Source organism: Macaca mulatta, chromosome 12 (assembly GCF_049350105.2).
Source record: "Macaca mulatta isolate MMU2019108-1 chromosome 12, T2T-MMU8v2.0, whole genome shotgun sequence".
In the NCBI taxonomy this organism is placed as follows: Eukaryota; Metazoa; Chordata; class Mammalia; order Primates; family Cercopithecidae; genus Macaca; species Macaca mulatta.
In genome coordinates this window covers 141471438-141493892 of record NC_133417.1, presented here as the reverse complement: position 1 = coordinate 141493892, position 22455 = coordinate 141471438, and the positions used below count along the sequence as shown (strand labels likewise).

The window sequence follows — 22455 nt, the reverse complement described above, 5'->3', positions numbered from 1 at the left end:
CATTTTTTAACTTACCTGTGTCTTTATTTTTTAAGTGGGTTTCTTGTAGGCAGATTATAATTGAGTCTTGCTTTTTTTAATCCAATCTGACAGTTTCTGTTTTTTAATTGGGTGTAGATCATTCATATTTAATGTAATTTTGATACAGTTAGGTTTAAAGCAAATGTCTATTTCTTTTCTATTTGGTTCATCTATTATTTGTCTCTTTATCTTCTTTTCTAACTTCTTCTATTCTGAACATTTTTAATGATTTCATTTTACTTCCTTTTTTGGCTTACTAAATATAACTTTTTGTTGTGTTAAGTGATTTCTTTAGGGTTTATAGTATACATCTTTATCACATTCTACCCTCAGGTAATACTATTCTACTTCATGTGTAGTATAAAAACTATATGGCAGTATACTTCCATTTCTCTCCTCCTGGCCTTTGTGCTATTATTGGTAATATACATTTTACTTCTACATATAAGTCCCGCAATACATTGTTATTATTTTTGTTTAAACAGAGAATTTTCTTTTAAATATATTGAAGTAATAAGAAACAAGTGTTTGTGTTTACTCATATAGTTACCACTTCCAGTTCCCTTCATGTATTTGTGTAGCTCCAAAATTCCATCTAGTATCATTTTCCTTCTGCTTAAAGGGCTTTCTTTAACATTTCTTGCACTGTATGTCTACTGGTAATGGGTCCTTTCAGCATTTGTATGTTTGAAAAAGTCTTCATTTCACCTGAGTAATTGAAAGGCATTTTTGCTGGATACAGCATTATGAGTTGACAGTTCAGTTTTTTATTTTCTTCTTCTTTTTTCTGCACTTTAGACCCATAACTGTACTGTCTTCTAACTTGGATTTTTTAAAATGAGAAATTTGCTATCCCCTTCTTGTCTTTGTTCTTTCATATCTAATAAATATCCTTTTATCTGGCTTTAAGATTTTCTGTAATCACTGGTTTTAAGCAATTTGGTTATAAGGTGCTTTGATGTAGTTTTCTTTATGTTTCTTTTTTATTATTATTAGATGATGTCTCACTCTGTTGCCTAGATTGGAGTGCAGTGGCATGATCTTAGCTCACTGCAACCTCTGCTTCCCGGATGCACATGATTCTTCTGCCTCAGCCTCCCAAATAACTGGGATTACAGATGCATGCCACCACACCAGCTAATTTTTGTATTTTTAGTAGAGCCAGGGTTTCACCATGTTGACCAGGTTAGTCTTGAACCCCTGACCTCAGATGATCTGCCTACCTTGGCCTCTCAAAGTGCTGGGCTTAGAGGTGTAAGCCACCACACCAGGCCAGTTTTCTTTATGTTTCTTATGCTTGGGATTCATTGAGTATCTTAGATCTGTGGGTTTATATGCTTTTCATCCAATTTGGAAATATTTTGGCAATTATTTCTTCACATTTTTTTCTATACAACCAGTATTCTCCTTCAGGGACTTCAATTACACATATACTATGCCACTTAAAATTGTTCCACAGTTCACTGATGCTCTGTTCATTTTCCTCAGCCTCTCTCTCTCTCTCTGATTGATTGATTGATCTCTTCTGAAATACCTGATCTGCCATGAACCTTATCCAGTACATTTTTATCTCCAACATTGTAGTTTCAACTTCAGAATTCCAATTTTAGGACTTACATTTCTGTATTTTACTTAACATGGTCAGTCTTTCCTCTAGCTTCTCAAACAAGTGGAATATAGTTATAACAACTGTTTTAATGGCCCTGCCTACTAATTCTGTCACCTGTGTCATTTCTGTGTCACTTATTTATTTATTGTAGAATTGGGGTCTTGTTTTGCTGCCCAGGCTGGTCTCAAACTCCTGGCTTCAAATGATTCTCCTGCCTCAGCCTCCCAAAGTGCTGGGATTACAGGCATAAGCCACCACTCCCAGCCTCTGGGTCACTTTTGATTTTTTGTGCTTTTTTTTTTCTCTATATTTCATTGGGTGTTTGATATTTTTGTATTCCTGTCAATATTCTTGATCTCTGCTCTGGAATGTAAAGTTACTTGGAAATAGTTTGATCCTTTTGGGTCTTGCTTTTAAGCTTTATTAGTCAGAATTCAATCGGTGGTTAGTCTAAGGTTAATTTTTTTTTCCTACTATTGAGACAACTCATTTTGGTACTCTCTCCATACCTAATTATTTATAAGGCTTCACACTTTGGTTGCTGAGAACAGCCACTATTCCTGAACCTGTGCATGTGATGAGCACTGCACCACTTCTGTCCTAGAAACTTTCTGGTAGAAGTCCACCAGCCCACACTCTCAACCTCTATGCACACAATATATTTGACACATTTCAGTCGGTTCTAATCCTTCCTTTCAGGTGGTTTTTTCCACAGCTTAAGTAGTTTCCTCATGCCCACACACTAGTTAGTATTGAGCTGAATACTCAAGGGGGCCCTCTGCAAAGTTCTTTCTGTGTGAAGCTCTTTCTGTGTGAAGCTTTCTCCTCTCCAGCACCCTCTACCCTACAAACTCCGGCTGCCCTGGGATCCCTAGACTTCCAGTGCCATCTCCTCCACTCAGAGAGCTCACCAGGCTCTGCCTGGATCCTCTTCATAGAACCCTCAGCCTGGGAGCCCAGAAGGCCTTTGGGAGGTTGAGAAATCCAATGTTGCCAATCATACTGGGGAGTAAGTTCCAACCTTGTGACACATTTCTGTCCTTAGCTGCGGGCATTCTCCACTTTCCACCAAGAGGTTTTCTTTCCAATTATTAATTAAACATGGATTAATTTCTACCTTGCATTCACTTGCAATTTTTGTTCTTGACTCATCTGATAGATGATTTGCTGGGATGTGAAAAGGTGTCATCTTGTGAAAAAATTATAGAAATTCCATTTATTTTGAAACACACAGCTCCAAGGTCAACCAATATTGACTCCATTCCTGCAAGCATTCAATCACCAGTTATTGAACCCTGTGAGGGGCTGAAGCTGGGCTGCATTAGACATAGTCCCTGCCCTCAAAGTGCTTGCAGTTTCAGGGCAGAGGAAGGTAATGATATGGCAATGTGCCAAACATTGGACCAGAAATATGTTAAATATCTTGTATGCACGGAGGTTGAGAATGGGATGCTGGTGGATTTCTACCAGAAAGTTTCTAAGACAGAAAGAAGCATCAGCTTTATTAAAAGACGGAAGCCAACCAAATCAATTGCAAAAGTCTTTCTATATACTAAGAAAAGAGGCAAAGTTATTCAATTGTGCATTGAATGCATTCAAGTTTGATCACATTTTCATACGATACAATTTTATATCTACACTTACATATTTAACACATTTGAGGCCCAGGTTGAATTCTAATTCCAACACTTACTAGCTGTGCAACATTGGACACGTTATTTAATTTTTCTGGGTCTCTGTGTTCTCACTTGTAAAATAGGGATGATAATTGAGCCTACTACATAGAACGGTTATGAGAATTGAATGAATTACTATAGCTAATTTGCTTAGAAGAGCACCAACCAAATAGAATTACACAGGTGCTGACAGCAATTGCTGGGGCCTCATGTCCAATCACTGTATTTCTTTTATGGGAACTGAAACTATATTTTACTATTTCAAATTCATTTGGGGGCTTGATGTTTCTTTCCTTTATCTCCATAGTTGTTGGTCATTTATTACTTACTTGCTATAATGTCTTTAGTCAAGAATATAACTCCCCATTATAACATGTTCCTATGGAAAATATAACCCATTTGATGATATTCCAAGGCAGGGTATTCACCATTCCTCCCTCCCTGCCTTGCCAAAATGCATGGTTATATTTATTATTCTCTTGTTCAAAATTAAGTTCTTTAAATGCAACATGGTATCCTGCACTGGATCCTAAAATCGAACATGAACATTAGTGGGAAACATGGTAAAATCCAAATAAAGTCAACAGTTTGGTTAATAGTCTTGTACCATTGTTAATTTCTTTGTTTTGACAAATATACCATAATAATATCGGATATTAACTTTAGGGGAAGCTGGTGAAGGATATTCAGAAACTCTCTATGCTATCTTTCCTACTCCTCTGAAAATCTAAAATAATTTTAAAATAAAAAGGTTTTTAAAAATCAAGTCTGCTTCACACCTTGGGCCCCAACTCCTCTCCCACTTTAAAGGATCAGAAAAGTATTGCTTCTTACTAAGAAATGAGAATGCAGCACCCAATCATAGCACAAAATAAACACAAATGCTGTGAACCCTTACAGTACTCCTGAAGAGAAGCCAACAAGCTTACATTTGGACACCATAAGGGGCTGAGGCCATCTGCAGACCACCAGAGCTACCCAGCTTACACGCTGCACAATAGAATCTAATATCCTGCAGACTACCAGAGCTACTCAGCTTACACGCTGCACAACAGAATCTAATATCCTGGCTTCCGTTGGTTTTACAAAAATCATACGGGCCCAGGCCATTGTTTAATAAGGACTTTTTAAATGTCTTTTTATTAGAGTGGGGACTTAAAAAATCTCTCTTCTGTCTTCCTCTTCTTCCTCCTCTTCCTTCTTTCTTGTTTCATTTTCTCTTCTCTGTGTCGCTCTATGGGAATCTTTCCCTTTGGCTGTTTAATTTGACACTCTTGACTTATGTAAATCCGGATTATTGGGGGAAGGTTTAAGATAAGTGATGAATAAACCAGCATTTCAGGCAGAACTCTGTAATAGCTGACTTAGAATCCTTTCAGTATCAATGATGATAATGGAATATGCTGGCAGGTCCCATTGAACACCTCTACAATAACACAGCCAACTACCTTGAAGGATGAAAAGTTAATAGATGTCGAAAGGGCCTGAGGTTTTGACCATGGCTTTTCAGCTCTAAAGAGTCCCCCTAAAGTCATACTCTGAGGAGGTCTGGCTTCAGGTAGTATAAACATTATCACTTTGACAAGAAAGAGCTACTTTCTCTGCAATCTTTTTAAACACAGTAGATTTTAGGTCATCCTTAATTTTTTTACCTCACAGTAGAGAGGGGGTCGCTGACCTACATACAGAGCCATTCCATTTTCTGACTCTTGATGACAATGGTCTCCACACCTAGGGACCCTGTTCTGCTCCATCCCCTTTTAGTTGGCAATTCGCCATGGGCACAGGACTTTAAAACCTTTGAGTCTCTGAGTTCCTGGGATTAAAAAAAAAAAAAATTACCTGTGCTTCCTTCCAACCAGCAAGCTTCAGAATTCAGAATTCAACACACTGAAGGGGATATCAGAGCTTTAATCTAGGAGCCTTTTGAAGAGATTTTCCCAAAAAGAAAAGTTCCAGTAAAGTTACTGTGTTCACATCAGTAGCCTGCATGCTAGCCTCGCCCTATTTATTATCAGATTCCTCTCCTTGATCCTTTTTTATTCGAGATAATTAAAATAAGAAAATAATGTGTTGATGCCCTGTTCTTTTTCTTATCTATAGCTGTCTTGATTTAAACAAAAGTGAGGATGACTTGCTTTCCTCATGGAACTTATTAATGAAAAGCATGCAAGTTTACTTTTTTGTCTCAGGTGTGTTAATTCAACTAAATGAAAAATAATTCATGTGGGCACAGTGGCTCACGCCTGTAATCCCATCATTTTAGGAGGACAAGACCAGAGGATCACTTGAGCCCAGGAGTTTGAGACCAGCCTGGGCAACATAGTGAGAAAAATTAGCAAGGCATGGTGGCACACAACTGTAGTCTCAGCTACTTGGTAGGCTGAGTCTGAAGGATCACTTGAGCCCAGGAGGTCGAGGCTACAGCGAGTCATGATCACGTCACTGCACTCCAACCTGAGTGACAGAGTGAGACTCTGTCTTAAAAACAAACAAACAAACAAAAAATGATTCATCAGCTGGAGTTGGATCTATAAAAGCAGCTAATTATCTTATGGGTTGGGGAACCCAGTAATCTCCACCTAAGAACAGGAAGTTCACCTGCCTGAGATGCCAGGTTCACAGGCATTGATACATAATCCAGAAAACAATACATTCTTTCCACATCCCAGGTGAGTGACTATTGGTTATTCAAGTAGAGAGGAGAACATGGTCTTGTTCAATAAAACTTTAAGGCATCTTGAGGAATACTGAAGAATGAGATGTCAGAGAAAGGCGGCCCCCAGTAGATGATTTAATATTTGCAGAATGTCACACATTCCTGAGCATTTGCAAATGTCTTATTTCCTCTGAACCTCTCAGGCCTGCAAGGCATGGTACAGACTAGAAAACCGAGGCTCAGAGAGAGTCCGTGTTATGCCGGTAAGGTGGCAAGGAACAGAAACCAGCAGAGCCAGGACCCAAAGCCAAAGTTTGTGAGAACGACGCTAAAAGATTGCCTCTCCTTTGTTAACTGAAGTTTTTTTCCCCAAAAACTGTCTATAATCAGGAAGTAGTCCACTTATCTCTGGCCACCTCCCTTCAAACATCCTCTGTTACAAGTGTGTCCCTTTCCCTGACCCTCAGTGGCATCCCAGGCACATTCTTCAGCTTTCTGGTCACTTGGCAAGTCCCATTTTAATACCCAAAAGCCAGTCCATGCCAAATCAAAACTTTATACTCTGGGCAAAAGCCTTGATCAGACACTTTCTGAACAACATACAAATGGCCAATAAGCAAATGAAGAGGTGCTCAACGTCATTAATCATCAAGGACATGCAAATGAAACCACAAAGAAATATTCACCATTTCACATGCATTATAATGGCAAAAAAAAAAAAACCCTACAACACCAAATGTTGACAAGATTAGGGAGCAACTAGAACTTTCATACACAGTTTTGGGTGAGTACAATGATACCTCTTTGGAAAACTGTTTGGCAGTTTCTTACAAAGCTAAATACAAACCTACCAGCAATTCCATTTTTAGGTGTTTACCTAAGAAAAATGAGAACATATGTCCTCAGGAAGACTTATACAAAAACATTCATAAAAGCTTTATTCATAATAGTCAAAAAATAGAAACATGCAAATGTCCATCAATATCAATGAGAAAACGGCTTAAAATTATGGTATATCCATACAATTGAATACGACTCAGCAACTTTAAAAAAGAATGAATTACTCCATGCATGCAACAATATGGATGAATGTGAACAGCATGATGCTGAGCACAAGAAGCCAGATACAAAACAGTGGAAAATTTTAGAAAATGCAAAACTAACCCACTGTGAGAAAAATCAGCACAGTGGTTGCCTATGGGGGTTATGACTGACTGGTGGTAAATACAAGAGAAATTCCTGGCAAAATGGAAATATTCTACATCTTCATGGAGGTATTGGTTACATAGGTATAGTCCTTTGTTGAAATTCCTTCAATTGTGCTCTTAAGACCTGTGCATTTCTGTGTGTGTACCTCACAGAAGATACTGTATTAAAATATATATATATACCTGCATGCATACAACGTTTCTCTCGTCGAGTTTAAAGCTCTCCCTGGCCGGGCGCGGTGGCTCAAGCCTGTAATCCCAGCACTTTGGGAGGCCGAGACGGGCGGATCATGAGGTCAGGAGATCGAGACCATCCTGGCTAATATGGTGAAACCCCATCTCTACTAAAAAATACAAAAAACTAGCCGGGCGAGGTGGCAGGCACCTGTAGTCCCAGCTACTCGGGAGGCTGAGGCAGGAGAATGGCATAGACCTGGGAGGCGGAGCTTGCAGTGAGCCGAGATCCGGCCACTGCACTCCTGCCTGGGAGACAGAGCGAGACTCCATCTCGGAAAAAAAAAAAAAAAAAAAAAAAAAAAAAAGCTCCCCCCACCTCACCCCATCCCTGTCTAAGAAGCTAGTAGAGTCTTTTCTTTTCCATTTCCTCCTTTTCTTTCTTTCTTTTTTTTTTTTTTAGAGATCTGAAGTGATTTTACCTTTATTTCCTTCACTGTAAGCCAATCATGAAATTTCACAGTGATTTCTGGGGTGGGGGCAGAAGGAAGGCTGTGTTAAGAATCATCGGGGCTGTGGCCCAGTCAGCCCGCAGAGGTGCAGGCAGGGTGGACCCTCACTGGGGCAGCTGGAGGAGCACGGACTGACCCACCAGCAGGGAGGTGATGTTCCGAGAACGTGAGAGCTGGTATGTGATGTCCACCGCGGCTTCCAGCTTGCGCAGCTCCATCAGCCCGTCCCCTGCAGTGGCCAGTGAGTTGGCAATCAGCTCAGCCGCCTTGGAGTCACCCTCAGCAGAGATGACGGCTGCCTTTTTCTGCTGCTCAGCCTTTTCCACCACAAATCTGGCCCTCTCTGCTTCCTGCTGAGCCACCTGTTTGGCTTCCACCGCTTCTGTGAACTCCTTCCCGAAGGTCAGATATGTCAAGGACACGTCATCCAGGATGAGCCCAAAGGTGGCTGCTCGCTCTGTAAGATCGTCGCTCACTTGCCTGGAGACCAGCTCTCTCTGGGTGATTAGTTCTCCAGCATCAAAGCGAGCCACCACTGACTTGAGGATCTCGGTTGTGATGGACGGCAGCACATGCTCATCATAGTCCTCTCCAATGCTGGTGAAGATGCAGGAAGCTGGCTAGCGACGGGTCGGAAGAGGATGCGCAGTGTGATGTTGACATTCTGTAAATCTTTGCTACCAGTGATGACTGGCACATTGCGTGGTCAAGAATGGCAGTCAAAGATAATTGGTTTCTGTACCCATGGGATGAGAAAGTGAGTCCCTTCCCCTACCACAATGTCCTGTACTCCACGGAACCGGTCAAAGATGACAGCTCTGTGCCCACCATCCACATTATATAAGGCAGAGTTCACCACGCCTCCTGCAACAGCTAAGGCCAGGCCAAACCTGCCAATGGACTCAAACACTTTGGCAGCCATGTTTGCTTCTGCTGGACCCTCTCACACCTGCTTCCACTCTGACCTCCATTTCCTCCTTTTCTTTCCTCTCACTCCGATGCTACTGCGTCTTCCTCTTCATCTAGTATATTGGGACCAGGGGATGAGGGAAAGAGGAAGAAAAGTTACGCATGCCTTACTGAGGAAGGGGCACCAAAGAAGCTTCCAGAAGGTCAGATGCTGCTAGTGGGCACGTGAGGTGTATTAGGCCATTCTTGCACTGCTATAAAGAAATACTTGAGCCTGGGAAATTATAAGAAGAAAAGTTTAATTGGCTCACTGTTCTGCAGGCTGTACAGGAAGCATAATGCTGGGATCTACTTCTGGGGAGGCCTCAGGAAGCTTTTTACTCACGGCAGAAGGTAAACGGCAAGCAGGCACACCACACAGTGAAAGCAGGAGCAGGGATGGGAGGTGCCACACACCTTTTTTTGGAGACGGAGTCTCCCTCTGTCACCCAGGCTGGAGTGCCGTGGCACCATCTCAGCTCACTGCAACCTCCACCTCCAGGGCTCAAGTGATTCTCCTGACTCAGCTTCCCAAGTAGCTGGGACTACAAGCGTGTGCCACCACGCCCATCTAATTTTTGTATTTTTAGTAGCGATAGGGTTTCACCATGTTGGCCAGGCTGGTCTCGAACTCCCCTCAGGTGATCCACCCATCTTGGCCTCCCAAAGTGTTGGGATTACAGGCATGAGCCACCACACCTGGCTGCCACACACTTTTAAACAGCCAGATCACCCATGAACTCATTATCGTGACGAAAGCACCAAGGGGATGGTGCTAAACCATTCGTGAGAGATCTACCCCCATGATCCAACCACCTCCCACCAGGCCCCACCCCACCCCCAACATTGGGGATTACATTTCAACATGCGATTTCGGCACTGATAAATATCCAAACTATATCATGGGGCAAACAGTGGAGCTGACTTTACAAATCTTGTTCACGAAATCATTTTTCAGTTTGCCAAGGTTCCATTTACAATGGAGAGAGAATTTGCCCAAAATAACATAATCCACTGCAATCATCCCACACTTCAGAAAAACATATGATGGTTGGCAGCCATTGCTCCAAGGGAAACCATGATGATAGAAATGGCCAACCAGTTTCTTTCTCAGTCGCCCTCCTACCCTGATGGATTTGTGTATTCATATCAGCCATTTCAATTGCAAACATTTATGCCTGATAGTCTCATAACTTAGCATCCCAGGAGAGAGGGAGAGAGAAGAAAATGCAGAACAGAAAGTGGGTAGATGGAAGATCCCCAAAGGAAAGCTTCAGCAGAAGGTCCAGGGAAATAAAGTGGAACTGCTCCTCCATCAAAGTCATGGAGCTGTGGCTTCCCCGTCCTTCATCGCAGTCAGCTGGGGCATAGACCCACAGGAGAGAACCTTCCTGCAGCAGCTTCATTAGAAAACACGGCTCTGTTCTGCTCCCAAGGCTCTCCCCCTACCTTGCCCCCATAGGCTGGCACATGCCCAGCACCCACCCTGGGACCCAGCCTTCAACTGCAGCCCCACTTCCCCTGAGACGTGTCTCCAGCCCATCTGCCTCTGTGTCATCTCTGAGGAGGAAAAGCAGCAGTAACAGTAATTCAACAAGATGAGCTCATAACACCCATTACCCCCACTGAATACACTGTGTAGTGCTCAACCCCCTTCTGTCTGTCAGAAGAGATTCCAGCAGCAGTCACGGAAGGAGAACAGGAGAAGGAGCTCAGGATTGCCCAAAGACTCCGGCAACTTCCGGAGACAGATGCTGTATTAGTCCATTTTCACGCTGCTGATAAAGACATACCTGAGACTGGGAAATTCACAAAAGAAAGAGGTTTATTGGACTTACTGTTCCATGTGGCTGGGGAGGTGGAAGGTGAAAGGCACATCTCACATGGCAGCAGCAAGAGACAGAATGAGAGCCAAGCAAAAGGGGTTTCCCCTTATCACACCACCAGATCTTGTGAGACTTATTCACTACCAAGAGAACAGTATGAAGGAAACCGCCCCCATGATTCAATTAGCTCCCACTGGGTCCTTCCCATAACACATGGGAATTATGGGAGCACAATTCAAGATGAGATTTGGGTGGGGACACAAGCAAACCAAATCAGATATTTAACATTTCCAACAAAATGTTCAGAAGCAATGTCCTTTTCCCCACACACACACAAAAGAGGTGACGTTTGAGTCTTGAATGCAGCCTTATTTTTAGCAGTTGTTTGTTGTTGTTATTGTTGCATTGCTCAGTCAGCATCATCTTTCAGTGGTTTGGAGTCCTTATATTCACCACTGGATAGCTGGGGGTTGGAGTTCATATGCCAAACAGAACACACTGACTGCAAGGCCACCATCCTCTGCCAGGCCCTGGCCTTGAGACCACTGCTTAAACCTCAAAGACGAACTCCTCACCAAAAATGAGGGAGGATGTCATCTACCATGCCAGGTAGCTGGGAGGACTGGGTGAGAACTGGTTACTGTGCCACCCCATAGAATGAGGTCCATGGGTCGCCTTGCCCTACCTTCAGTGTCCTGTCGGTGAATCTGTCCAGGAATTCTTGTGGAGTGATAAAAGAAGAAACACTTCTCCTTGCCTCAAAAGGAGCATGGCACATGTTCTCTGCTTACTGAATGAATGAAAAGGTCAGTGATAACTTGTGGAAAATGCCTAGAACAGAACCTGCCTCAGAGAAGGTGCTTAACAAATAAAACCAGTTGGAAGGGGCAGTGGAGGGGTGTGTGACTGACAGTTGGGAAGCCGCATGAAGCAATGAGACCTCTGCTTTGCCACTTCCTGGCCACATGGCCTTATGCAGGTCACTGGCCTTTTAAGCCTCAGTTTCCCCAACTGTAAATTCCACCTACAATGCAAAGTTGTTGCAGGGACTAAAGATAAATAGTTGTTTAAAAAAAAAAAAGACCAAGTACTGGGGAATCCAAAAGACCTTTCAGTTCAGAACCAGGAGGCAGAGAAGCAGCATTTCCAGAGCTTTAAATAAAGAGGGTGATCAGGAAGCAGGGGAGACAAGAGAATGGAAGCCTGGACAGGCTCTGGCTGAGAAGAGGCACCTGGGCAGAGCGTGCAGGGGGCATGGAGGTTTGGCATGCACGTGAGACAGGTGGGAGCAGGTGGGTGAGACAGGTGGGTAAAGGAAGGAGCAAACAGCGGGAGAGCCCCGGCTGAGGCCTTCAGGCCTTGTGCCCTGGGAGGGGACTAGGAAAAGCCAGTGCTTTGGGAAGGTGCTAGAGGGTGGACGGGAGGGTGTGCAGGGAGTGGCCAAAGTCCCACATCCCCCCATCCCGTAGACATGAATTGGAATGACATTGATTCAACAGTCCCTGATGGGTTCATCTCTATTAACTCCTGCCTTTGGGCTTAAGTTACTTTTTCTTTCTGCTGTCAATCCTAGGCCCCTGTAACAGCCTGTCATTGTAGTCATTATCGAAGACAAAGATGAGGGACCCAGAGATGAATGTGTTTGTCCAAGGTGCTTCATATCAGAAGCTGCTGAGACAACATGGTGTCTCCTTAGTCCTTGCAAGATAAAGACAAAGTTGTTCTGACATCCTCAGATGGGAATTCTACCCTTAGATCCCAACAGTGACTGTTCTACCCTGACCCCAGGCCTTTCTGACTTTTGCCTATCAAGAGAGCAGGAAAGCCACTCACAAAATCTTGCCTTGGAGTAAAAGGCTCAGCCAAGGCTGGGTCCCACACATAGGCCTGCAAAGCTTCAGGGATGCTTTCCCTACTGAGCTATTTCTTCTTCCACTGGTGACATTGATACAGAGAAGGCAATGAAATGACAAACAGTATGCTTTCCCCACTGGGCCATTTCTTCCACTGGTGACACTGATAGGAGGGATTGAAATGATAGTGTTTCAAGGATGGGCCTGGGTCCCGGGGTCAGGTCTGTTATCACTGAGTAGCTCCCAGCCAGCCCAGCCCTCTCCTCTCCTCACCTTCTCATGGGCATTGCCATACATATGTTCCAAAATGCTGCCTATACCTAAACAGATCAATGCAAATTTCAAGCGTATTCTGGGAACCTGGAAAGCCAAAGGGATATTCTTAGAATCCATGAGCTGTTGCTGGAGCAGGTAGGGAGGGTTTTGTTATTAATAACCTCTGTTGTGGTTCTTGTATCAAACTGCACCTTGACTTATTTTGGAAAACTTGAAAAATACATGCAGGCAGAAAGGAAACAGAAGCTCCCACTATGCCCATCATCCAGCGATAAACACACATTGCCCTCTAAATTTCTAGGTTTTTTGGCAGGGCACAATGGCTCATGCCTATAATCTCAACACTTTGAGAGGCCAAGGCCTGAAGATCACTTAAGCTCAGGAGTTTCGGAGCAGTCTGGGAAACATAGCAAGACCCCGTCAATACAAAAAAAAAAAAAATTTAGCCGAGCATGGGGGCACTCGGCTATAGTCCTAGCTACTTGGGAGTCTGAGGCAGGAGGACTGTTGGAGCCCAGAAGTTCAAGGCTGCAGTGAGCCGTGATCGTGCCACTGCACTCCAGGCGAGATGAGAGAGCAAGATCCTGTCTCTAAAAAAATTAAATTAAAATTAAAATCAATTAAAAACTGAAACGAAAAATTTCTGGTATTCTTTTTTTTTTTTTTTTTTTTTGAGATGGAGTCTCACTCTGTCACCCAGGCTGGAGTGCAGTGGTGCAATCTCAGCTCACTGCAAGCTCTGCCTCCCAGGTTCACACCATTCTCCTGCCTCAGCCTCCCAAGCAGCTGGGACTGCAGGCGCCTGCCACAACTCCCGGCTAAGTTTTCATATTTTTAGTAAAGCTGGGGTTTCACTGTGTTAGCGAGGATGGTCTCCATCTCCCGACCTCGTGATCCGCCTGCCTCGGCCTCCCAAAGTGCTGGGATTACAGGCGTGAGCCACCGCGCCCGGCCAATTTCTGGTATTCTTCATATACGCATAGATATATCTATGCTTTTTCAAAATGGGATTGTACAGTGGTGCTATTTTGTAACCTGATCTGTTCACATGTCCACTGCAAATATATTTCATGCCATTAAATAGGCTCTCACACCTTCATTTTTAATGACTGCCACTGTGTGCAAGCAGAGACATGCCCCAGTCAATTTGTTGTGTTGTTTCTTCCCCATGCCTGTGGTTCTGCAACTTAAACCATTGCCCACTCTAAAAAAGTGCCAAGGTTTAGCCAATTAGAAGCTCTTCATTAAAAACCAAAAGGGCATCTGCAGCCCTCCAGAGGGTGGGCCAGTGTCCTCATTCCTCTGAAAGGTATCTGTGTTGCAAATAGCAGCCTGGCCATTAGCCAGCCAGGCTGTGCATGTGGAAAAGCCTGGCCATTAACCAGCTACAGGCTGTGCACGTGGAAAACGGGACTGGTCGTATTTCCCTGTGGACTTCTTTAGAGAGGCTGAGCTGCTTAAAAGATTTTTTTCTTTAAAAAGAAGAAAATGTTTTGTAATTGTTTGCAAGTGCTCACAGGCTCAGTGGCAAAACGAGATGGAACCCTTGATTTCTAACCTCCTGCTGCACTGTTCAAAACTCCTCCCAGAGAAGCAAGTAGGAAGCAAAGTGAAGCACTCTACTGTAAAATTTGCATCCTCCCTTAGCCAATCCTGGTCCCAAAGGACTCCACATCAAACTGTACTTGTTTGTAAAGATCTTTCACTCAAGACAGACCACTTCTCAAGACACTGCTGATGTAGAAACGAGACAGTCCAAAGGGAGAATTTAAAATATTGAGAGCCTCTAGGTAAAAATATAAATGGATTTAAGGGCAGCCAGGAAACCCTCAATGGATGATCTTGTTCAGAGCTCCAGTTAGGTAAATATAGTAGGAAAAGCAGCGGCAAAGAAAAGCTGAAAGGTGTTAATTAATGGAATGTGTTTGTTCAACATGCTTTTAGGGAATACCAATAGTGTGGTAGGCACTGGGAATCAGAGATAAACAAAGCCTCCATTTCTACACCGAAGGAGTTCAAAGTGCCATTTTTTTTTTTAGACAGAGTCTCGCTCTGTTGTCCCCAGGCTGGAGTTTAGGGGCACAATCTTGGCTCATTGTAACCTCCACCTCGTGGGTTTAAGTGATTCTCCTGCCTCAGCCTCCCGAGTAGCTGGGATTACATGCATCCACCACTACGCCTGGCTAATTTTGTGTTTTCAGTAGAGATAGGTTTTCACCATGTTGGCCAGGCTGGTCTCAAACTCCTGACCTCAGGTGATCCACTCACCTCAGCCTCCCAAAGTGCTGGGATTACAGGCATGAGCCACCGTGCCTGGCCCAACAAATATCTGAAATATGGGGTGACCAATGTGGTGCCTGGGCACATAGTGCAAGGCATGTGACAACACAGAGGTGTGACCCCCTTCCTCTGCCTGGTGGCACAGGAAGGCTTCTAAAAGGAAGGAAAGATGGGACTGTGTGGGCCATCGCGTGCAGCGGGGCAATCTGGAAGAAGCAAGCAGAGGGCGTGGGGGCATGGCACGGCAGCGTATGCTCTCAGCACCATACCTGGTGAGGTAGAACTGAAGCATGGAGAGGCGGCGCCTCAGGAGGTGAACCCAGTGAGGCCCCCAGGAGCTGGATCATGATGTGTCCTGGGTCTTGAGGAGAGCAGTGTGGGCTTCGCCCAGCAGGCAGGGGGAGTGGTGGGGTCGTCGGCAGGCACATATTTGCTCCGCACTGGAAAAGTTCCTTCCAGATAGTATGCAGCTTGCTAGATTGCAGCAAAGGGCAAATAAAGAGACTCATAAGCATTCAGAGAAACGATGTGGCCTCAACAAAGGACAGTGACAGTGGGAGTGGAGGGGGGGAAGCAGTTCAGGTGATGAGATGGACCCAGCACGGCTCAGTGACCAGTTGAAATGGGGCAGGGAAATAGAAGGACATGAAAATGGCAAGGAGCAAGTCATCTAGAGCAAGACCCCAAAGAGGCCAAAGAGGACTAACTCTGGGTCAAGATGATCGAGAGGGAGTGCCTTCTTTAGGCATGAGGAAGAGGGAGGCAACAGCAGTTGTCAAAACAGATTCTAATCAGTGTTGAAACAGATGTGTTTGCAGAAGGCAGGCAGGTGAGGGAGTTCCTGGGAGCCGCACCCTGAATGAAGCCAGTGCAGACAGCTAAGAGGGAGGAAGGCGGAAAGAGGGCGGAAGCTTGAGGACCAAGGTCAACACTAGGAGTGGCTAGTGAAGAGCAAGGCAGGAGGAGGTGGCCTTAACACTGAAAGGTATCAGTTAACTGAGGCCCAGATGAGACCAAGTCCAGCTCCATGAATGCTACGTCCTCCAACAGGGCTCGGCAGACCGGCAGAGAAAAGGAGGGGGGTGAAGAATGGACGCTGGCTTGAAGATTCGGCCATCTGAGTAGGGGATGGCCATGGTCCCCTCCATTCAAGGGAACTGAGGTTGTAGATGAGGAGGTGACCACAGTGCTGCCCAGGAAAGGAACTGAAGCCAGGAAGGGTAGAGAGAAACAAGAGGTCCAGGGCTTAGGTCTCTATAGAGCAAAGATGGCGAGTAGGACCAACAGGCCTTGGGGAGCTAGAGGACCGGGGCTGTAGTCTGAAGTCGGCATGTTTGCAGACTTCCAAGGCTGGAGCGGCCTTACCTATGGCAGGTGACTGTGGGAGCAGGTGGCTGAAGTTGGGGGTGGACTTGTGTTTTTCAGTGTCCGTGAAGGACAAGGACCAGCGGAGGGAGGAGGGTCTGTATGAGTGTCTTCCCACTTCCAGGCTGGAGCACACTTCTCACCAGGCATCTGAGCCTAGGCTGAGCTGTTTAGCATGCCCCCAGGGGATGGGAGAGGCTCTGAGGAAGCGTTGGTGCCTGGGGTAGAGGACAGTCATGCTCCTGGAGGCAGCAGAAGAAAGACATCTCTGGGGGAGACCACAGGCTCCCATGGGGGTCTAGAAGCTCCTAGAGACCACTGGGGAATTTGGATGCAGCCAATATCCAGTCTGTTCAAGGAGCACAGGTAGGCTCACAACAGGGCACAGTTGTGCTTCCCACCTAATGCTCCCCGGACTGTCAGAGGACAGGGCGGTGCCAAGCTGAGTCAGTGTCCTGAGGGATGGGGAAAGTCCCTTCGTGGTGCAAGGCAAGGCTTGCCTCACACCCTCACAAAGCTGAGCGGTTTCCAGAAGGGCTAGTTGGCGGCCGAGAAAGAATCTGACTCCCAAGGGCCTCTCCCTAGAACTGTGACTGCCAAACGCTTAACCTCCGGGTGTGACAAACAGCCCAGGTAACCAGTGCATGGAGTACTGTCATTTGAACCACATCACCCTCCCAGGAAGCTCCAAGCAGTTAACATTTCCTTATAAAATGTAACTCTGCACGTGGATTCTTATGACATGTCCTTGGCTATTTCCACTACTCGGGAACTGGTGGTGCCATAATCTCTCTCTCTCTCTTTCTTTTTTTTTTTTTTTCCAGCTTAGTTTGAATTCCCGACGCCTTGGTATGGGAGAGTGGAGCATATCTTTTCATTCAGGGATTACTTGATATTTTGGAGCAGCAGGCCGGGGGTGGAAGGGTGCGGGCGTCCTGCGGGGCGCCCAAGTGATGGGCCCTGGCCTCTTACAGGTGCGCACAGGCGCTGCTGGAGCACGGGGCCTCGGTGCAGCGCGTGGGCGGCAAGGGCCGGGACACGCCGCTGCACGTGGCGGCGCAGCGCGGCCTGGACGAGCACGCGCGCCTCTACCTGGACCGCGGGGCGTACGTGGACGCGAGGAACGGCTGCGGGGAGACGGCCCTAAGCGTGGCCTGCGGGGCGGCGCGGAGACCCGATGAGCACGGGCGCTGCCTGCGCCTGTGCGCGCTGCTGCTGCGGCACGGGGCGGAGGCGGACGCGCGCGACGAGGACGAGCGCAGCCCACTGCACAAGGCCTGTGGCCACGCGAGCCACAGCCTGGCGCGCCTCCTGCTGCGGCACGGCGCCGACGCGGGCGCGCTCGACTATGGCGGGGCCTCGCCGCTGGCCCGCGTGCTGCAGACCGCAGCCTGCGCGCTCCAGGCTGCACCGCAGCGCACGGTGCAGGCGCTGTTCAACCACGGCTCGCCCACTGTGTGGCCCGACGCCTTCCCCAAGGTAAGGCAGGATCCGGCCGGGCTGGCACGTGCCCTGGAGTTTTGCCACTTAGTGACCGGCCTGGGAGCTGGGTTGCATGCGGCGCTCTCAAACTGTAATGGCCCAGGCACCCCCGGGGACTTGTGAAAATGCAGAATCTGCTCAGTGGGTCTGGGGTGGGAGAACCTGCATTGCTAACAAGCTCCCGGGTGTGGCCTAGACTGCTGGTCCTGGGACCCCATTTTGAGGAGCGGGAGCCTAGAAGCCTTCTGATTAGAGCCACTGGAGAATTAAGGGGTTGCATGTCAAGAATGCATCCTTTCAAAGTAGTCACCTGGGGACGGACACCAGGCACTTACTTCGATGATGCAGTCAGAGCTTAAAATATTTAGGCAGCTCTCTTTAGGTATAATTTTCAGAACGATGAAAATCAGTCTCTTGCCACATCTGGCATTTGATGTGAAACGAAATTACCCAATCTGATCATCCACCTTGTTAATGAGAGCGCTTCGGACATTTGCAGACTTCTCTCATTCGGTCCTCACCACATTGCAGTGAAACACGAGAGGCAGGTGATATTCTCCCTCTACCTGGGGTTCGGCCAGGTAAAGTGCCCTGCCCAGGTCATTGCAGTGTTGGGACCTCACCCCCATTCTGATGGCTCACCCTTGCAGACTTGACTCTGAACAACTCATCCTTGTTCCACCCGTCAGATCTACCCTGAAATAATAATGATAGGCCGGGCGCCGTGGCTCACGCCTGTAATCCCAGCACTTTGGGAGGCCGAGGCGGGCAGATTACGAGGTCAGGAAATCAAGACCATCTTGGCTAACACAGTGAAACCCCGTCTCTAATAAAGAATACAAAAAATTAGCCGGGCGTCGTGGCGGGTGCCTATAGTCCCAGCTACTCGGGAGGCTGAGGCAGGAGAATGGCGTGAACCTGGGAGGCGGAGCTTGCAGTGAGCCGAGATTGTGCCAGTGCACTCCAGCCTGGGCAACAGAGCAAGACTCTGTCTCAAAAAAAAAAAAAAAAGAAAGAAAAAAGAAATAAAAACGACAAAGAACAAAGATTTCTCACCTCAGAAAATACCCAAAAGACTGAAAATGTTTCCAAAATATTGGTTGGAGTAAGAGGTTGTCCTCCCCAAAAGACTTCATTGAAGGGGTCATTCCATTAGATGTAAAACCCGGATGTTTTTCATTTAAAAATTATCTCCATCAACCAAGACTCATCACTCATAGGCATAAGACATATTTTGGCTTGATGAGTTTTGAACAAATAGCTGAAAAGCTAATATGCAAAAGGACAGTGTTCTCAGTGGTCTGAACCATCAAGAAGTGAGATTCACACATTTCTCTCAAATGCTAACTTTCCATTATAGATGCGTTCAGAGTAAAGACTCTATCTAGGAAAAGTTAGAAAATCCCCCAAGACAACTCCCCTCGTGTTTCCTTACTTGACAAACAGGATGGCACTTTCCCGGTGCTATCTCACCCCCTCTATGGGTAATTGTCTTGCGGTGTTCCACTAATGCAGCGATTTCAATATGGTGGACTCCTGAAAGGGAAGAAATGCGAGCATTTTTATGTTCTGTGACAGCTACCTTTTATATTTATTATTTAAATTTTAATGTTTCCCATCATTAGCAGGCTTAGTCCATCAACTTATAACATGGAAACAAGACTCACCCACTGCCCTTCCCATGCACGTTATGTCTGCATTAAACCAACACACACTTCAACCCTTGTCATATGAAACTGCATAAAGAATGAAAAGAGCCGGGCGCGGTGGCTCAAGCCTGTAATCCCAGCACTCTGGGAGGCCGAGACGGGCGGATCACGAGGTCACAAGATCAAGACCATCCTAGCTAACATGGTGAAACCCCGTCTCTACTAAAAAAATACAAAAAACTAGCTGGGCGAGGTGGCGGGCGCCTGTAGTCCCAGCTACTCCGGAGGCTGAGGCAGGAGAATGGCGTGAACCCGGGAGGCGGAGCTTGCAGTGAGCTGAGATCCGGCCACTGCACTCCAGCCTGGGTGCCAGAGCGAGACTCCGTCTCAAAAAAAAAAAAAAAAAGAATGAAAAGAGGCCAGGCATGGCGACTCACACCTGTAATCCCAGCACTTTGGGAGGCTGAGGCAAGAGGATCACTTGAGTCCAGGAGTTCAAGACCAGCCTGGGCAACATAGCAAGACCCTGTCTCTACAAAAATTTTTTTTAAAAAATTAGCTGGGCCTGTTGGCATGCACCTGTAGTCCCAGCTACTCAAGAGGCTGAGGCAGGAGTATTACCTAAATCCAGGATGTGGAGGCTGCAGTGAGCTGTGATAGCAACACTGCACTCCAGCCTGGGTGATAGAGCAAGACCCTGTTTCCAAAAGAAAGGAATGAAAAGAGAAAACAAACTTTACAGGATGGGCCACAAGGGGAAAATATCTGGGGCAGTTTTTTTTTCTGACTTATTTCTCCTGGACAGAATGGGGCAATTTATTTTAAAGAAAAAGAAAGAGGTCAGTATATTTCAGTAGTGACTACAAGTAATCCTTTGTTAGCCTTGAAGTTATTTCAATGTGAGTGATCTCTGACCAGGCTTTCAAGTCCTAGGGGCAGCCCCACAGGCATCATTTCTTGGAACAGGACCTCTGACCCCTGGACTCCGTTCCCAAGGCTGTAGGAATTACCCTGCCTTGACTAGAGATGCAGGACAAAGCACAGTGCCTCCTCTCCGGGTGTTCAGGGGCCCTGTTCTGGGATGGGATCCCCAATACTATGTCAGCCACACAGGAATGGGGTCAGTCAGTGATGCAACTCATCCTCCATTCAGGTTGGGGGTAGGTTTAGATTTGGGGGACAGTTTGTTCTGGAGAAATCTTAATACCTTGAGGCTTTTACCAAAAAGCATTGCCCACCACTACCTCCCTGAACATAGCGCCCGCAAGTGCCAACCTTCCATCAGTGTTTGCTGAATGAATGAAGGGATTCCAGCCACTCCGGGATCATGGCCTGCACTAAATCTTTGTAAATAAGGATTCCACCTCTTTGCATGGGGATTCCCCCAAACCTCCAGCAGGTACCCCTACACCTGGCCAGGAGAGGGTGGCAGATGGGGACGCATTCACCATGCTGAGAATCCCCTAAGCAAAGGCAGCAGTGCCTGTCATGTTCTAGCCTTGTCCCCACAACCGAAGCACAACACTCTGGAAGGCTAGAGGCAGCCTCTTCCTCCACCAATCGCTCCTCCAGGGACAGCATCTAATCATGTGCGACATCAAAGCAACAGACCCAACAGACGCCGCAGCCGGCCACAAAGATGCTGGGCAGGCACCACACGGGCGCCATGGCGAGGCGAGCGCAGAGCCACCAGCACTGTCACAGGGCACGCCGTCCGTGGGCAGCAGCCATACTGTGAATAGATGTAAAGAGACACCCATGGAGCACAGAATTACTGAGGCAAAAGGTTTCACAGCGAGCTTATGACATAAATCACAGCTCCCCATGCCCAGACAAAGGCACCATCGCCGCGGCAGTCGGACACAGGGCATCCTTCCGAGCCGGCGCAGTGCTCTGCACTGAGAATCAAAGCAGTGTCACGGCTTCGGAAGCCCGCATGTTGACAGTGCCAGGCCTTTCTGCCCGGCTGACCGCTCGTTAACACTGGGGGCAGGGACAGGGCGTCGAGGGCAGGCACAGGGGGCAGGCTGTGGATTCTGGCAGGTTTGGATTCTGGAAGGTGTCAGGACAGGCTGGGGCTGGGCCTGTGGGGCAGCAGGCAGGAAGGCAGAGAAGCGCACACAGATGTGGACCTGCATTTGTGTGGCACCTGCCACAGGTGACTTTGTGGGCTGGATGCTTGGTCTGGATAAAAGGCTGTGCTTAGGGGTCTCTTTCCTTCAGCCTCTCCTTAGCTGGAAGACAAATGTGTGAAACAGTCATGAAGTCCCATGTGATCTTTTTCCAAGGAAGCGCTATGCTCTTCTCACCTCTTTGAAGAGCATATTTCTGGTTCCACCCCAGAAAATGATGGAGCATCAAAGAGTGTGGGAAGGTGTAAGTCTAGCCCCGCTCCAAGATGGGACACAGAGCTGATGGTAGCAGCACCCAGCCAGGGCTCACACCCCTGCCCTCCCCTGCCTCCTTCACAGGTGTTCATTTGGGAACCTCCTTGATTCACTGGCTCAGTTTACATGGCCAGCTCTATTTGTCCCTGGATGTCACCTGACGCCCGTCCATGAACACTTTTCATTCGCAGTCAGCATGCGTAGCCAGCACATTCCAGCCCCTCCTACCTTGTCTCCTATTTTGTGCTATTTCCCAAAGGCCCTTCTGTTTCCTGTGGTGCAGAGGCCAGCAGCAGCCCGGGGAAACGCACCTGCAGGTGGCTGTAAAGAGTTCAGGCTCCCACCTGGGAGAGGAGATGCCATGATCACAAAGGTGGTTTTCTCAGGGTGAGACTGGATTGCATTCCAGGTCGGATGACCCGCACGGTTTTCCCAGATACGAGAAACTCATAGATGCAGAAACTGCATGATTTGCGGTTGAGAGGGACTGCATTTCCACTTTCCCCTGTGTAAAAATGAAATACTAATAA

At 46.8% G+C, this 22455-nt stretch overlaps 1 protein-coding gene and 1 pseudogene across 2 annotated transcripts in view; one reads left to right on the top strand and one right to left on the bottom strand.

The window, feature by feature from the left end:
• The window catches only part of ASB18 (ankyrin repeat and SOCS box containing 18), a 73177-nt gene that overhangs the window by 33070 nt on the left and 17652 nt on the right, over nucleotides 1-22455 (top strand). The window contains exon 4 of the mRNA XM_077957953.1: nucleotides 17382-17886. Within this exon, the coding sequence (XP_077814079.1) occupies nucleotides 17382-17886 (505 nt within the window). The remainder of the gene's footprint in view (nucleotides 1-17381; nucleotides 17887-22455) is intronic.
• LOC694035 (prohibitin 1 pseudogene) lies at nucleotides 7782-8829 on the bottom strand (annotated as a pseudogene). The gene has a single exon (XR_009852.5). The product of XR_009852.5 is annotated as a prohibitin 1 pseudogene (transcript).